An 18,799-nucleotide genomic window follows, 5' to 3' on the forward strand; every position below is an offset into this window, starting at 1 on the left:
ACTACTACTCAAACTTCTCCATGACTTTCGTCGTTTTTTAGGCATCACCACTTCTCAAATTTCTCCATCACTTATGTAATTAATAAGAGTTCAATTAACTATTACTATATAAAACAATTTAATACTCCCTTTCAGTCACATCTCACAACACAATCTAATCTTCTTGTTAAATGTTACATTGAAATTATTTTAAATATTACTAAAATAAAATTCAGTTAAAGATTAATAATAAGAACAATTAACAATGAAATAATTTTAGATTGCTAAGTAAGAAACAAGAATTATTAAAAAATTGTCGGAGAAAGCAACAAATACTTCTCGATAGTGAAATAAATTGACACTTCTCGACGGAAACACTCCTTGATAGATGGAAGAGGAAGACAAAGAAAACTCATCGTCGATGCTGAAGTAGAAAAATATTGTGCCGGACCAACTCGTCGCCAGCGATGAAGGCTGAAAGCTGAAGTTCCTCTGATTCTCGCTGAAAGTTGAAATTCGTTAGATCCGCATTTTCACTGAAGGATGAAGGTTAAAGGTTGAAGGATGGAAGTTGAAGCGTTGAAGGGGTAAGACATGGGTTCGTGACTGTTTGGTTCGTGACTGGATGAAGGATGAATGATGAAGACTGAGTTCGTGACCGGATGAAGGATGAATGATGAAGAATGGATACGATTGTAATTATATATATTGCGTAAACAGTATGGATGAATGATGAAGAATGAATTGATGCAACGTAAACTAATTAATTCGTGTTTGGGTTTGCATTCGCTCCGAAGGACGAATGACGAAGGATAAAAAATGGGTTTGCATTCGCGCGTGATTTCTCATTTTTTTAGTTAACTTACAGACTTTTTTATTTTTTGTAAACTGCTTGTAAGAACGGTCTAATATAACAGATCTAACAAAATTTGTAATAATAACAAATTTGCTATCGTCTTTTTTTTTTTTTCTTGTGTAGCCTTTTTTTTTAATGTGTATGTTAGAACAGTTCAAATAGAACAGATCTAAAAAAGTTTGCTATCATAAAAAATTTGTCACCACTTTTTTTTGTGCAATTTTTTTTAATATGTATGTTAGATCAGTTCAATTAGAACAAATCTAATAAAATTTACTATAATAACAAATTTGTCACCGTTTTTTTTTGTGTAGTTTTTTTTTTTTAATTTGTATGTTAGAACAACTCAATTAGAACAGATCTAACAAAGTTTACCATAATAACAAATTTGTCACCGTCTTGCTTATTACATTGGATGTATAACAACCAATATAATATCGACGATGTAACAAGGTTAAAATGCACTAGTAATTAAAAAAATATATGACTTTTACCATAATTACCTATAAAATCATGTCCATGAATGGTTGTAATGTGTTGACAGTGTAAAATTTTTTATAGAGTTATTTTCTTTCATCAATTTGTATGAGTATCTCTATAAATAGAGATACTTTAGAGGCAGAAAGTACAAGAGAATTTTCATGTTACATGAATCAAATTTCTGTCAAAAATATTTCTGAGAAATTTCTTCTTTTTTCTAGTGCACGAGAGTAAATGAAGGAACTTTATTCCATAAAATACCATTGATCGTAGGCTTGATGTGAATGTGCAATTCACTTCAATGATTCCAAAGTATCTTGAAAGGGATTCGTCGGTTAACCTGTTTGTATCCAAAATATATAGATTGGTAGGGGCGAATCGAACTTAAAGCTTAAGGTGATACACACGCATTGAAATTTATTTGTGCAACCTTCATCATTATCAAGTTCATCCTCTTTTTGTTCAAGATTTGCAGCATACCCCCAACAAAAGATCCAACAATCTTTAGGTTCGATTTTCGATTATCAAATTTATTTATGACTGCAACTTTTAAAGAGGATGAAATTTCTTGATCATGGTGAAAGGTACACATTTAATTTATATGAATATATATGATATGTTTGAAGTTCTAAATTCATATGTGGTTCTCCAAAGTAATTATATTTATGTTAAAGTTAACATGTAGTTAGATTAATATGCATGATTTAGAATATATTCAAGTATGTGAATTTCATAAGTATGGATAAATGTTTGGTTTATGATGCCTGCTTAGCATATACTCTTAATTTATTTTGATATGAAAGTAATTATATGAATTATTATAAATATCAAGTGTGTGTTTTAATTATATTGATGCATCATGCTACAAGTTTTTAAATTTAGAATTGATGATCTCATATTACATGTGCATAATAGTATGAGAGTAATTGTTTATTGGTTATTTTGATATCAACAATAATTTGGGTATATATTTTGAATTATTGTAAGTTGATAAATGTTCATGGAGGAAAGTAATAGAAAATCTTAATGATTTTTATTTATTGTTTAATTTCTATTGTGATACTTATTTGAATTTGTGATAAGTGATATTTAAATGTGAAACTTGAACTAACAAATAAAATTCATGATGCATGTATTAGTTATAGTATAACTATGAAGAAATAGTTTCTTTAATAGAAAAGAAGTGAATTCCTATTTGTTAAGAAGTAGATGATTTACATATTTGAACCCACTTTATGATGTTTGATTATGATAAATTTTTATGATCATGCTTTGTTAGCTTGTGAAAATATATATTTAATCTATTCAATGTAATATATCTTGGAATTGGATATATTGAAAAGATAATTAGAATTTTAAATTGAGATGCTTATTAAATATAGTAAAAGGTAGAATGACATAAAAGTTTGTGTATGTGATAATTGAGATGTTTATTAATTGTATGTGATACAACAATGTGAAGAGATTAAGTGACAAAAGAGTCATGGTTTGGTGATAGTTAGTCAACACTATCAAGAATATAAGAGGTAATTGGATGCTTGATATAAGTCATGACTTGTACCAGACCTGATTTAACATATGTTCGTGTAAGGTCTACGACAGACTACACATTTTTGGTAAATCGTGCTGACCCGTGATAGGTGGCACCTCGGTAAATAGTACTTCGGCCTGTGATATGCGGTACATTTACGATTTACGTTTTTAGTAAATCGTGCTGACCCGTGATAGGTGGCACCTCGGTAATTTAGTACTTCGGACTGTGATACGCGGTACAATTATGATTTATGGCCCTTCGAGGAGGGTTTTGGTTTGGAATTCTGAGTCCATGCATTTTGGCATATATGCATTGCATTAGGGTGTTTGGCACGCGAGTCGTGTTTGATTCAAGATTATGATTGAGTGTTTGAACTCAAGTTATCATGGTGATTGTGCTATAATTGCTAAGTGTGATTGTTTGGATTTGTGTGTAAGTGTTGATTGATTTCAAAACCCTTTTAAAAGCTGAATTTTGTTGTTTTTCTGTTGATGTCTGATGTGTATTGGAATACAGAAGACTGTATTTGAATACAGACATGTTGTGTAGTCGAATACAGAAGGCTGTATTCGAATACAGACAAGCTGTTTTTGCTGCTGAATGCTGAAACAGTCTTGTATTCGAATACATAGATGCTATATTCGAATACAACAGTGTTGTTTTGTTAAAAACTTCATTTTTCAACCTTGTTTATGAATATTTGGCATATGGAAACCCTTTTGAGGTGCATGCTAAGTTGAAAGATTATTTTGTGCATTTAAAAACTTAAATGTTGTGTTAATTGTTAATTTTGATTGGTGACCCTTTACAACTATTATGGAAATCTGGGCTTTGCCCTCAGATGAGAACCAGGACCATCCTACCGGTTAGTACCCTATAGATGTGAAGGTAGTTGGACACACCTGACTGGAGCTGTGTCAGAAGGATCTTGCGGTGCGCGTGAAGATCATCCGGGATGTATAGTTTTTTGGTAGAATGATCAGATTAGGTTGATGTATAGGGACTAGACGTCTTTCTTTTTGGGTTGTGCTTATTTTAATTTGGAAGACTGTACCTATACTAATATTGTGTTTTTGACATTTTATTATGATGGGGTCCATGTACCACTTTTTGAAGTGTAAATATTTTGGATTCGTATTTCAAAAACTATTCCGCTGCTTGTAAATTTTGTTGACTTATTTGTCGTTGTGTTACGACTTAAATATTTATCCAAAAATATTTCCTTCATTATTTCTTTGTTTTTAGGAATTCGTTTTGAAAAAAAAATACACTCGCGCTGTTAAAAATCGGGGTGTTACAGACTACTATTCATCTAATCTATTCTCCTTATTTAGGTTTTCATAAGTCTATTCATCTAATCTATTACAGTTCTCTAAGAACCTTATAGATGTGTTTTCTCAAATTAATGATAACCATATATTAGTCTTTATTGATGCTATTGTACCTTGCATCAACTACATTATCATTCTTCCTGTTCCAAAATCCACTATTTCCAAATTCATAGTTAAAAGTTAAAACGAAAATATTACAAGGATAATGATTAAAGGAAAGTAGAGAAAGGCAACCTAATGAGAAAGACTATCATTGCCTTCTTCTCTCCACGACGTCCTCCTCAATTAGCGCACTGCCAGTACTTCAAACCATAGCATACACAAGATGAAAGTAACCTATGAGATGGTAGTGGATAAATGGATTTCAGATAATCGTTCTTCAATGAAAACCCATATGTGGCTAATTTCACAAACACATAGCATGCAGTTTTAAAGGATGGTTGAAAATTGGGGTAACTACTACTACTCAAACTTCTCCATGACTTTCGTCGTTTTTTAGGCATCACCACTTCTCAAATTTCTCCATCACTTATGTAATTAATAAGAGTTCAATTAACTATTACTATATAAAACAATTTAATACTCCCTTTCAGTCACATCTCACAACACAATCTAATCTTCTTGTTAAATGTTACATTGAAATTATTTTAAATATTACTAAAATAAAATTCAGTTAAAGATTAATAATAAGAACAATTAACAATGAAATAATTTTAGATTGCTAAGTAAGAAACAAGAATTATTAAAAAATTGTCGGAGAAAGCAACAAATACTTCTCGATAGTGAAATAAATTGACACTTCTCGACGGAAACACTCCTTGATAGATGGAAGAGGAAGACAAAGAAAACTCATCGTCGATGCTGAAGTAGAAAAATATTGTGCCGGACCAACTCGTCGCCAGCGATGAAGGCTGAAAGCTGAAGTTCCTCTGATTCTCGCTGAAAGTTGAAATTCGTTAGATCCGCATTTTCACTGAAGGATGAAGGTTAAAGGTTGAAGGATGGAAGTTGAAGCGTTGAAGGGGTAAGACATGGGTTCGTGACTGTTGGGTTCGTGACTGGATGAAGGATGAATGATGAAGACTGAGTTCGTGACCGGATGAAGGATGAATGATGAAGAATGGATACGATTGTAATTATATATATTGCGTAAACAGTATGGATGAATGATGAAGAATGAATTGATGCAACGTAAACTAATTAATTCGTGTTTGGGTTTGCATTCGCTCCGAAGGACGAATGACGAAGGATAAAAAATGGGTTTGCATTCGCGCGTGATTTCTCATTTTTTTAGTTAACTTACAGACTTTTTTATTTTTTGTAAACTGCTTGTAAGAACGGTCTAATATAACAGATCTAACAAAATTTGTAATAATAACAAATTTGCTATCGTCTTTTTTTTTTTTTCTTGTGTAGCCTTTTTTTTTAATGTGTATGTTAGAACAGTTCAAATAGAACAGATCTAAAAAAGTTTGCTATCATAAAAAATTTGTCACCACTTTTTTTTGTGCAATTTTTTTTAATATGTATGTTAGATCAGTTCAATTAGAACAAATCTAATAAAATTTACTATAATAACAAATTTGTCACCGTTTTTTTTTGTGTAGTTTTTTTTTTTTAATTTGTATGTTAGAACAACTCAATTAGAACAGATCTAACAAAGTTTACCATAATAACAAATTTGTCACCGTCTTGCTTATTACATTGGATGTATAACAACCAATATAATATCGACGATGTAACAAGGTTAAAATGCACTAGTAATTAAAAAAATATATGACTTTTACCATAATTACCTATAAAATCATGTCCATGAATGGTTGTAATGTGTTGACAGTGTAAAATTTTTTATAGAGTTATTTTCTTTCATCAATTTGTATGAGTATCTCTATAAATAGAGATACTTTAGAGGCAGAAAGTACAAGAGAATTTTCATGTTACATGAATCAAATTTCTGTCAAAAATATTTCTGAGAAATTTCTTCTTTTTTCTAGTGCACGAGAGTAAATGAAGGAACTTTATTCCATAAAATACCATTGATCGTAGGCTTGATGTGAATGTGCAATTCACTTCAATGATTCCAAAGTATCTTGAAAGGGATTCGTCGGTTAACCTGTTTGTATCCAAAATATATAGATTGGTAGGGGCGAATCGAACTTAAAGCTTAAGGTGATACACACGCATTGAAATTTATTTGTGCAACCTTCATCATTATCAAGTTCATCCTCTTTTTGTTCAAGATTTGCAGCATACCCCCAACAAAAGATCCAACAATCTTTAGGTTCGATTTTCGATTATCAAATTTATTTATGACTGCAACTTTTAAAGAGGATGAAATTTCTTGATCATGGTGAAAGGTACACATTTAATTTATATGAATATATATGATATGTTTGAAGTTCTAAATTCATATGTGGTTCTCCAAAGTAATTATATTTATGTTAAAGTTAACATGTAGTTAGATTAATATGCATGATTTAGAATATATTCAAGTATGTGAATTTCATAAGTATGGATAAATGTTTGGTTTATGATGCCTGCTTAGCATATACTCTTAATTTATTTTGATATGAAAGTAATTATATGAATTATTATAAATATCAAGTGTGTGTTTTAATTATATTGATGCATCATGCTACAAGTTTTTAAATTTAGAATTGATGATCTCATATTACATGTGCATAATAGTATGAGAGTAATTGTTTATTGGTTATTTTGATATCAACAATAATTTGGGTATATATTTTGAATTATTGTAAGTTGATAAATGTTCATGGAGGAAAGTAATAGAAAATCTTAATGATTTTTATTTATTGTTTAATTTCTATTGTGATACTTATTTGAATTTGTGATAAGTGATATTTAAATGTGAAACTTGAACTAACAAATAAAATTCATGATGCATGTATTAGTTATAGTATAACTATGAAGAAATAGTTTCTTTAATAGAAAAGAAGTGAATTCCTATTTGTTAAGAAGTAGATGATTTACATATTTGAACCCACTTTATGATGTTTGATTATGATAAATTTTTATGATCATGCTTTGTTAGCTTGTGAAAATATATATTTAATCTATTCAATGTAATATATCTTGGAATTGGATATATTGAAAAGATAATTAGAATTTTAAATTGAGATGCTTATTAAATATAGTAAAAGGTAGAATGACATAAAAGTTTGTGTATGTGATAATTGAGATGTTTATTAATTGTATGTGATACAACAATGTGAAGAGATTAAGTGACAAAAGAGTCATGGTTTGGTGATAGTTAGTCAACACTATCAAGAATATAAGAGGTAATTGGATGCTTGATATAAGTCATGACTTGTACCAGACCTGATTTAACATATGTTGTTGGAAGTTAAGTCGGTATACAAGCAATCCAAGTAAAGAACATTGGCATGCTATTAATAAAGTATTAAAATATTTGAAAGAAACAATTACTATTGTTTAATCTATAGTGGATATCCTTTTGGAAGGATATACAAATGTTAGTTGGATAAATCATGTTGAGGATCATGCTTCCACAAGTGGTTAGATCTTCAACCTTAGTGGATGTGCAGTTTTTTGGGGTTCAAAAAAACAAACTTGCATTGCCACACCACCATGATTGCATAATTTATTGTTCTAGCAGCAGGTAGTAAAGAGGCTGAATGGCTAAGAAATTTGTTGTATGAGATACCAATTTGGCCAAAGTCAATAGCATCAATATCCATACATTGTGATAGTCAATACACATTATCAACAACATATAGTCAAGTATATAATAAAAAAATCAATACATATTGATTTGAGACATAACTATGTAAAGGATTTAATGTGAGAGATATCCATAGTGTTTGTAAGATCTGAAAAGAATCTTGCAGATCCTTTGACGAAAGGTGTGACAAAGAACATGGTGTTGAAGACATCATTAGGGATGTGATACAAGTTCATATCTAAATAATCACCAATGGTGGAACAATCAACTCACACTTGAGTAACATTAAGTCTTGAGTTCAATGACGAAAGTACACTATTAGAGTGATTGAAGTACTTGACAATAGATACATCCCAAAGAGTAAAAGTACTTGGATCATAAAATAAAAGTGGTAGGATGAGGTCTCCTCTTAATGGACATATAACATATATTTGCTGGAATGTATAATTATGGGTGCCTTTCTGATATAGTCAACCTATATGAGAATGAAATGGGCCACTTCATAGAGTTCAAGGGCTTGACTCTTAATTTCTCACGAAAAGGATATGAGACACATGGCTTTATCAAATATATCATTTTTATATTTCGATCAATGGTACCGAGATTTCATGTGTGAGTTATGCACACTTGTTCTAATGAATGGTTGGTTCAAAGCTTCTCTACCAATCTATTCGGGGATGAGTGGAAATATAATTTACTAAGTAATGATTCAAATCATAAGATATATTTATCTGAAACCATGAGATTTTCGGAATAACGGACTTAGATATATTTTAAAAATGGTGGGGGATTGTGAGGGAAATTTCCAAAATATATTTGGAATTCTCTAATAGCTATATTAATGTAACAGAATTAAATAACTTAATGTATCACTTGGTCAAGTGGTTGCAATGCTTGGGTTTAATTCAAACCAATGCATCTGTTAAGTTACCAAAAGTTACAATCTTTCTTAAGAGTTGTTTTCTTTCACCAATTGATATGAATTGAAGAACTGTTTTCTTTCATCAATTGGTATGAGTATCTCTATAAATAGAGATACTTTAGAAGCAGAAAATACAAGACAATTTTCATGTTACATGAATCAAATTTCTGTCAAAAATATTTATGAGACATTTCTTCCTTTCTCTAGTGCACGAAAGTAAATGAAGGAACTTTATTCCGTAAAATACCATTGATCGATAGACTTGATGTAAATGTGCGATTCACTTCAAGAATTCCAAAGTATCTTAAATGGGATTCACCAGTTATCATCCAGTATCTTAGTGTGATATACACACTTTTGAATTTATTTGTCAAACCTTTGTCATCGTCAAGTTCATCCTCTTCTTGTTCAAGATTTGTAGCATACCCCCAACAAAAGATCCAACACTCTGATCATTATTGACAGTTTGCGAATGGTCTCCAAATTTTGACCCGATTAGTGATACCATTGATCAAATGTTGGTTTGGACACATATATCGACCTAGGTATGGAGTATTACGATAAGAGCATGCTTCTTGCTTTAGGAGCAGCAATAGGTCGGCCAAAGAAAGTAGATATAAGAATTGTGGATGCATCTCGTGTGAGGTTGGCAAGAATATGCGTCTAGATTGATTTAAATCCTCTTTTTTGCCAAATATAGTTTCAGGAGAAATGGTTTGAGTTTGAGTATGAAAGGTTCACCTCTTGCGCAAGAATTGTGGGATATATAGTCATGTTGTGAGAAATTGTAGGCCAACCCTAATGTAACACCAGAAAGTAATGCATAATAGTTATGTTGATTGATTAGTGGTTACGAAACTAAAAAAGAAAGTAGTTGCATGAAATAATGACTAGTGTAGGGGTGGTCGTTTGGTGTCTCGAATATTGAATATGAAATAATCTAACCATCGATATTTACTTATATTTTTTAAAATTTTATTATACGTTCATTTAAAATAATTTAATAAAGTATTAAATATTTTTAAAATTTTATATAAATTTGTGGAGTTATTAAATGCAGGAACTCATCACACATTTACTATTCGAGTCAAAATGCATCTCCACGCATATATATATATATATATATATATATATATATGTATATATATATATATATATATAATCTCTAATTTTTATTTTACTTTATGGTAATGCATTTATAATATGGAAATGCATTTATAATTTTAATTTTGACGCATTGATTTTGTATATGAACGTTTATAATATATATGTTTTAGTTCTATCTCTTGGAAACACCAAATTTATCCGAATAATTTTTTTTTTTACTAAAACTATCCAAAGAATTTTTACATTTATAAGTTCATCGCAACTGTTAAATTATTACAAATATTTAACTTTTAATATAATCACCTTTGAAATTATTTTGGTGAATGTTTGTGTTGTATGATCATAGCATTTGGGCACATGTTTCTAGCTTTTTAGTTTGGTATTTTAAAAGCTCTTTATATTTTAGATTAATATTTATAGCTTGTTTTTAAACTTTGGGTTGAATTTGAATTATAATTTTATTATTTGCATTTTAATTTTATTATTTGTATTTTGACTCTTTCTCGCTCTGTAGTTCATAATTTGAGCTTTGGATATCGGATTGGCGCATATGAGCAGACGTTGGAAAGCTAAAAATCCGAGTTACAACTTTTGTGTTGGAAGAAAAGACCAATTTTGGACTTTACTTGGCCTAAATTGCAGATTTTATAATCTGAACTTTTGTAATAATTTTAATTAGCGGGTCACTTGTTTTTAAACACTAAAATCCAATATCAAGTACTATATATTGGCATTTTTGTTTCTTTTCTAAAGACGAAAAAATTAGGATTCAAATTGCTAAAAGAAATAAACAGTTTTTATTTTAATTTCATGGAAGACTAATTTTATAAGATTAATTCACGAGTTCAGAGTTTCATCAACACTTTGAGATTCATGTTACACTGTCAATTTCGATTGATAATTCTATTCTTGTTTATTTGATTATATTGATATTTTGATTGCTTAAATTGAATTTTAATAGGATTGATTAAATTTTTTGACAGAATTTGGTTTCGGTTTTTAATTTAATTGAATTATAATTTTGCGACGCTTGATCGTTAATTATAATATTTTGATGATTGTGATGCTTAATCCAATCAAAGAAATCAAATTCACATAGGATTGATTACGCTTGTTTGATCAATTATATAGTCAAATAAGAATAAAATCACAAATTAGAAATTAAACCAATTGATAAAATCTGTGATAGGTCTGAAACTCGAATAAGTGGATTAATCGTTTTGCTCATCTGTTAAATCAAAAATCTAAAAAATCTCTTTTTAATTTCAATTTTCAATTCAATTATTATTATTATTATTATTATTATATCAAAAGTCCTTGCGAAACGATTCAAGTTATTACCTCTATTTACATTTTATCAATTGTATTTGATTCGTTTACGATAGTGAATCACTATTATATAAAACAAAATTTACACTAACATTGTTATACATTATTATACGACAATTAAACTATTTCATGATTGATTTTCTTCAATTATTAAAAAAATAGCTGGCTAGTCTAAGGTTCTTACCAAATCTAGTTAAAACTGCGAGTTCAAGACTCTTATGTTTCCAATTTTAGAACGCTGGTTGGTGCGGTTCTGTTGTGAAGTGGTCCCATCATTTATTTTGGGAATGTTTTCTATCATTGATTAGCGGAGTTCACCTAAATTCAACCTAATAGATGCACAATTTTGTCTGTTTTGAAGAATTTTATTTTGTTAATCTAACTTTTAGCTTTCGGCCTTAAGCCCTGAAAATATGTAAAATTGCTTTTGCACGTTACTTAATACACACACCAACTTGTACATGAAAATGATTTATTTTTTTATTCCCCTGATAAGAACAAAATGTGTACCGGGTCATTCAATCACATCTTAATAGTTAAGTTTTGGAGCTTAATTGTTACTTGTAAAAAATTTATCTAATCAATAATCACATCACAATTATTTATAAGTATAATTTTAAAAAAAACTATTATTTTTAATAATTTAATAATTGCTGTTAAAATATAGTATATATATTTTTTACATTAATAGTATATATAATTTAAATCTTAAGTTTTATATTAAAAACAATTAAGTATGTATTATTCTAGAATTATATAAATAAGAAATTGATAGAATGACTACATAGTTGGAATGAAAAAGGATTTATAACATTTTAATTAATTTTAATAGTTTAGTGACCAATATAAAGATATGGTGATAGTTGGCGAACGATGTGATATAATAGTTTAGTTTAGAAAACAAGTTGATATTTTTGTAAAATGTGATAAATATTTTTTTATTAGTAAAATGCCTTGTATCCTTGAATAGAGAAAGTATCACATAACGAAAACATATTCAAATATTTAGTGTACCGAAACATAATTGAAAATTGATGCCCAAAAAGTCAAGTGTTATAAAAAATGTGCATGAAATAGGGATAGATAATGTGACATGCATTTGTTTTTTCTTTTTTAACACAAAGTGTGACATCTACTATATAAGCTAGAGGTGAGATTTACTCTACGTGTGGACAAGGTTTGGGTTGGGAAGAACTTAGATGATTTGAGATGATTTATTTAGATTTTTTTAAATATAATATTCCCTCCATTCTATATATTTAGTAATTTAAAAGTTTTTCATCTAGATTACAAAATCATTTAGTTGAAAAAATATATTTGTATTAAAATATTTTAAATTTTATTTTTAATTGTTTTATAAATATTCTAAGAACATAGTTGAAAAATACTAATGTTTAACTATTGTTGTTGTGAAATTTGATGTTTAGTCGACTATCTGTATATATATTTAATTAATTATTCATCTTTTTGTTTGATTATTATTATAATTATATATCGGTCAATTTACATTTTTAATAATGAATCTCTTTTTTATCAAGCAATTACATTGAGAAAGTGACTATATCATTCAACTTACATTTTTAATATTGATTCTCTTTACTAGTATAAAATGTTAAACTAATATCTAAGATTACAAGAAAAATAAACGAAAAACAATGAAAGAAAGTGATAAAAAGAAGTGAAGAATTATTTGATTGTATGTGTTAAAAATAATTTTTACAACTGAGTATTTATATATTTAAACTAAGCAACCTACACTAGCCCTAATTGCCACATTATAACCAACTAACTCACATAATATATCGTACAAAATACTAATAACACTAATATAAATAATTATCTCTCAGTTGTTATAATCTAAATTCGCCTTGTCAACTAAGGTAATAACTTCCGCATCAGCCAATACCATCATCCATTAACGCTTTCTTAAGGAAATAAGTTTATGAACTTAGTCATCTAATATCTTGTCCATGTTGCCTCTTCAATTTTAATTTTTTATTTTTTTTAATCTTAAATATAAGTAAGTTTGTAATTATTTTTATCATAATAAAATAACGAAATAAATACATAATGATAGCACTTCTAAGTATTATGTGTATGTAGGGAAGGAGGGAGGGGTTGGGGCTCTGCATCCGTCACAATTGCTTCCTTGATCATAATATAAGACACTTTAATTACGCACAAATAAAAAACATTTAACTAATTTTGCTGATATTATATTATAATTAAGACTTATTTTATAAAAGGATCATCCATTAGTGATATGAGAAATAAAGATTATGTGAATTGGAAAAAGAGAGTTTATTTAATAGTTTATTTAAAAAATATTGTTTTATTCATATTTTCTGTAAAAATATATTTTATTAATTGTAAAATCTCATATAATTAAAAAAGAATTCTAAATATTTGGATGAATATCCAAATAAATGATTTGTTATTCTATGTATTGATAATTGGAAAGACATATATTTCAAATTATTGAAAAATATAAAAGTTGCAACAAAACGAAAATAAAAATATAAAAAAAAAAAGTAGAAATGGGGAGACACCACATCCAACTTGATTTCTTGATAAGATCAAAAGTGGTGGTCCATTCTATAACCAAAAGAGACATAATCTACCAAATATACAAAGTTGTTTTTTTATTTAACCAAAATCTTCTCCATTTTATTATGTAACTCCCCCTATATAAAGAATTTTATTTTTTTGATTGATTACAAGTAAGGTAAAATTCACAATAAATTAACATCAATTCATAGTTATTGCACTAATTGTCTTATTTAGTAGTTGCACTAATTACATTGTCTAAAATTAATGAAAATATGATTATAATAGTAATACAAGAAACTCAAAAGTCGTCTTCAGCTAGACAAATATCGGAATCTACACCAATAAATTATATCTATACCTCTCTTTTGTGCTCCACTTACCACCTATTTCTCATGAATCAACCTATTATTTATTTTAATTTAAATTAACAAAATAAAAAAACTTTAATCAACTTTAAGCTTAATTTCCACCATGAAATAAGCTGATTTTGTTATTGAGTCTAAAAGATAAATTGTAGATAATTCTCTAAGTTTTTGAACGAATCAAATATCACGTCAATTTATCACCTACGAAAATGATATTTCCAAACAAAATTAATTTAAGTATTTTTATTCTATTAATGAATAAACTCTTTTTGTAAAGGGAGAAAACCATAGAATTCAGTCCTTAAAACGATGAAAAGAGTCTCCTCAAATTGAACTTGAGGTTTTAGAGTACAAATCCAATCCAATAGTAATTTAAATTTCTTAAACGAGTTTTGTCATCTGTTGTAATTCTATCCGATGACATTATAAAAAAAAATAAAAATAAAAACTTATATTGTGAGGGGAGAGAGTATATTTTTTCGTTGTCATATTTTATGTTCATGACAAAACTTATATTTATTGTTTGACATTAATATTCAATGATATAAGGATATACAGTGTGACGTCCGTTTATTAAATACAAAGCTCTAGAAGTGAGATTATTCACCTTTTTCTTCTATCCTATTCTTTCTTTCTAGATTAATGACAAAACCGCCTTACATTATTTATTGTTTCACATTAAGGTAAAAGTGTGAAACCACAAATTGATTTTTTCAAAAAAAGTTTAATTACTAGAACTAACAATTTAATTAAGATTTCCAATGTAAATAAACAAACCCCTATGGAGGGGAATATTGGCAACATCACAAATAGTTAGGTTCCAATTTGTCACATAGTTGCACAAAAATTCAACTCTTCAAACTAAACGCGTTGAACAATACCACCAAACACAACACAACAATTAAATACCAAATATGAAACCTCTTCAAAATACTATACATCTTCAAACACCTTTATCATAAAAACATGTTCAAATAAAACTTTCTTATTTCTCACAAACACAAAAAATTAATCCTCAAAAAAAAAAAGAAGCCATGCAACTCCATAATCTTTGCATTGTTTTACCACCAAATTCAGGTGAAATAATAAAACAGAATGAAAAGGGTCATCAAAAATCTTTTCAATCTTCAAAGAAACACAAAGTTAAGTCCAAAAGGCCTTCAAGGTCTTGTGGTGGACAACAACAAGTTCTTGATTTGATTCATGATTCATTAAACAAGTTGTGTAGTTTAAGGTTGTGGAAATTTTGCCAACATAGGGGGATGCAAAAAGAGAAAAGGAAGAACACTTCAAGTGTGGTTTTTCATGACATGGATGGTGTTCAATTTGCTGTCAAGATTGGAAGAGACAATCCAAGGATTTTTAGCTATGCAGAACTTTTCATAGGTTCAAATGGTTTCAATGAAGAACAAGTTCTAGGGAGTGGTGGATTTGGCAAAGTTTACAAAGCTGTTTTACCAAGTGATGGAACTTTGGTTGCTGTCAAATGCTGTTTATCAGAAAAAGGGAAGCAATTTGACAAAAGTTTTCTAGCAGAGTTAAACGCGGTAGCCGATCTTCGACACAAGAATCTTGTGAGGTTAAGAGGTTGGTGTGTTCATGAAGATCAATTACATCTTGTTTATGATTACATGCGGAATCGCAGCCTTGACCGTGTACTCTTCCGAAGGCCTAAGAATTCGAAAGGCGATGATTCGACTCTCGGTTGGACACAAAGAGGTAAAATTGTTAAAGGTTTAGCTGCTGCATTGTATTATTTACATGAACAATTAGAGACTCAAATCATTCATAGAGATGTTAAAACAAGTAATGTTATGCTTGATTCACATTACAATGCTAAGTTAGGTGATTTTGGAATGGCAAGATGGCTAGAACATGAACTTGAGCTTGAATTCAAGTACAACTACAATCAAAACAATAGTAAGAAAACATCAAGTAGAATTGATCATTTCAAGTTAGGACAAACATCAAGAATTGGTGGAACAATTGGTTATCTTCCACCAGAAAGTTTGCAAAAACATAGCAATGGTACTACTTCAAAATGTGATGTATTCAGCTTTGGTATAGTTGTTCTTGAAGTTGTATCAGGAAGGAGAGCAATAGATCTAACATACCCAGATGAGAAAATCATTTTGGTTGATTGGATTAGAAGGCTTTGTGATGAAGGGAAGGTTCTAGAAGCAGCTGATACTAGACTAGTACATGATGTTGATGGATCATACAATTTTTCTGAGATGAAACATTTTATTCATATAGGCTTACTTTGCACACTTCATGATCCAAATTTGAGGCCTAATATGAAATGGGCTGTGGAAGCACTTTCTGATGTTTGTTTCAAACTTCCTTCACTTCCTTCATTTCTTTCACACCCTCTTTATATCTCTTTGTCTTCTCCTTCTGAGACTAGTCCTAGTAGCATAAGTGGAACTAATTCAGCCACAGAAAATACTAGCTTAATCACAAACTATAGTACTTCATCAAACTATGTCACAGCTCCAATGGAAGAAACAGTTTATGCAACTGCTCAACAAAAAAACAGTGGAAATTGTGGAATTGGAATCATCTCTTCTAAGAGCATGAACCATCAAAACAAGGGAAAATTTCCTGTGGTTGAAACTCCAAGAGAAATATCATACAAGGAAATTGTTTGTGCTACAAATAACTTCTCAGAGTCAAGAAGGGTAGCTGAACTAGACTTTGGAACAGCTTATCATGGGATAATTGATGATAATTGTCATGTTTTGATAAAAAGGTTGGGGATGAAGACGTGTCCTGCATTGCGCGATAGATTCTCAAATGAACTAAGGAATCTAGGAAGGCTTCGGCATCGGAATTTGGTTCAGCTTCGAGGATGGTGCACTGAACAAGGAGAGATGCTTGTTGTTTATGATTACTCAGCAAGTAGGATTCTAAGTCAAAAGCTTCTTCAGATTCATAACAACAAAGGTGTGAATGGAGATTCTGTTCTTCAATGGAATCATAGGTACAATATAGTGAAATCACTTGCTTCTGCAGTTCTTTATCTACATGAAGAATGGGATGAAAAAGTGATTCATAGAAACATTACTTCTTCAGCTGTGATTCTTGAACAAGATATGAATCCAAGACTCACAAGTTTTGCATTAGCTGAGTTTCTGTCAAGGAATGAGCATGGCCATCATGATGCAGCCAAAGATACTGACAAATCGGTTCGGGGGATTTTCGGTTACATGTCTCCGGAATACGTTGAATCGGGCGAAGCAACTACGGCTGCCGATGTTTATAGTTTCGGTGTGGTGGTGCTTGAAGTTGTCAGCGGAACGATGGCAGTCGATTTTCGGTATCAAGAGGTTCTTTTGGTGAAGAAGGTTCATGAATTTGTGATAAGGAAAAGACCATTGAAGGAAATAGCTGATATAAGACTCAATGGTGAGTATAATGAGAAAGAATTGATGAGGTTGGTTAGATTAGGAATTGCATGCACTTCTTGTGATCCTAAATTAAGACCAAACATGAGACAAATTGTGAGCATACTTGATGGAAATGATAAATTGCTCAACATGAAAAACAAGGAAAGTAGGGAAGAATGGAGAGAAACAAATGCTAGTTCTTTGTCAATGATTAGGAGAATTCAAGCTCTAGGAATACAGTAAGAAGTTATACAAGAAATTGGACTGATCAAATGGTAATTAGGGGCCGGTTACTTTATGAAAACATTTCCTGTTTTCATTTCCTAAATTGTGTTGATTTTCCTCGCTAAGATGAAGGTAAGAGACTTTCGAAGTAAACAATTGTCTATATTTTTAAAAACAATGAAAATATCAACAACAAAAAATTGTTTTCATTATTTTCAGAAATGCATTTTCATTAACTAGCATTTCATCTTATTTCCATGATAGTGGTTTACTTCAAGAGTCTCTCATCAAGATAAATGAACACATATTTTAGAAAATGAAAACAAAATACACTTTCTTGTTTCAGTTCTGTATGCATTTTTTTGTTATTTTGTTTGATTATGTCTTTGCTATGTTGTACATAATTGAAGCTTAATGTATTAGTGCTATGTTTCTATTCACATACATATGTTCTAATTTTCAATGCAACAAGCAAAGTGTGTAAATTTATACAATTGTTCTTAAGAAAATGAGAAAAATTCAGGCTTATACACATTCAACATAATGTGTAACTTCAAGCACTCCTATGATATGCATTGTGTAATTTGTTTTCATGCATCTATTCATCAACATCAATGCCAATCCAATTAATGAAACCAAAGAGGAATTCAATGAGTGTGACTTGTCCATTCTTGTCCCAGTCCATTTCTCCTGTGATGAAGAAATAGCCAGAAAAGAAAATTCAGAAAAGGTAGTATGCAGCATGGTTAAATATGTTTTTAGTACGTATAAAATTCACGGTTTTTCATCGAATCCCCACAAAGAAATTGTTCAATTTTATTCCCTATTTTGCTTTATAGGGACCAAAAGTACTCATTTTTAGTTAAAAAAAATTCAAAAGCGGGACTAAAATTGAATAAAACTTACGTAGAGACTAAAAGAATTAAAAATATATTTAACCTTAAAAATAAGAATGGGGAAAAGAAAAAGGAAACAACAAACTATAAAAGGAGAATGGAAATGAAGTAGACAATACTGAATCTGTTTTTA

At 29.8% G+C, this 18,799-nt stretch overlaps 2 protein-coding genes across 5 annotated transcripts in view; one reads left to right on the top strand and one right to left on the bottom strand.

The window, feature by feature from the left end:
- Window positions 1-15,190: 15,190 nt before the first annotated feature.
- LOC101491028 (receptor like protein kinase S.2) lies at window positions 15,191-18,210 on the top strand. Its single transcript, XM_004516207.4, has one exon. It carries the CDS (start codon window positions 15,191-15,193, stop codon window positions 17,786-17,788), a length of 2,598 nt encoding a protein of 865 aa, XP_004516264.1. The 3' UTR covers window positions 17,789-18,210.
- A 37-nt stretch (window positions 18,211-18,247) lies between these two features.
- LOC101494781 (probable calcium-binding protein CML22) overlaps window positions 18,248-18,799 on the bottom strand; it is a 4,397-nt gene continuing 3,845 nt past the window's right edge. For all 4 annotated transcript variants that reach the window (XM_073366190.1, XM_073366189.1, XM_012712098.3 and 1 more), the window contains one exon: window positions 18,248-18,460. In XM_073366190.1, coding sequence (XP_073222291.1) covers window positions 18,296-18,460 — 165 coding nt within the window. In that variant the 3' untranslated portion in view covers window positions 18,248-18,295. The remainder of the gene's footprint in view (window positions 18,461-18,799) is intronic.

The sequence above is a fragment of the Cicer arietinum genome, chromosome 3 (assembly GCF_000331145.2).
Source record: "Cicer arietinum cultivar CDC Frontier isolate Library 1 chromosome 3, Cicar.CDCFrontier_v2.0, whole genome shotgun sequence".
Taxonomy (NCBI): Eukaryota; Viridiplantae; Streptophyta; class Magnoliopsida; order Fabales; family Fabaceae; genus Cicer; species Cicer arietinum.

Coding starts and splice junctions, on each gene's coding strand:
- LOC101491028 (XM_004516207.4), top strand. CDS start 15,191: ATGCAACTCCATAATCTTTGCATTGTTTTACCACCAAATTCAGGTGAA.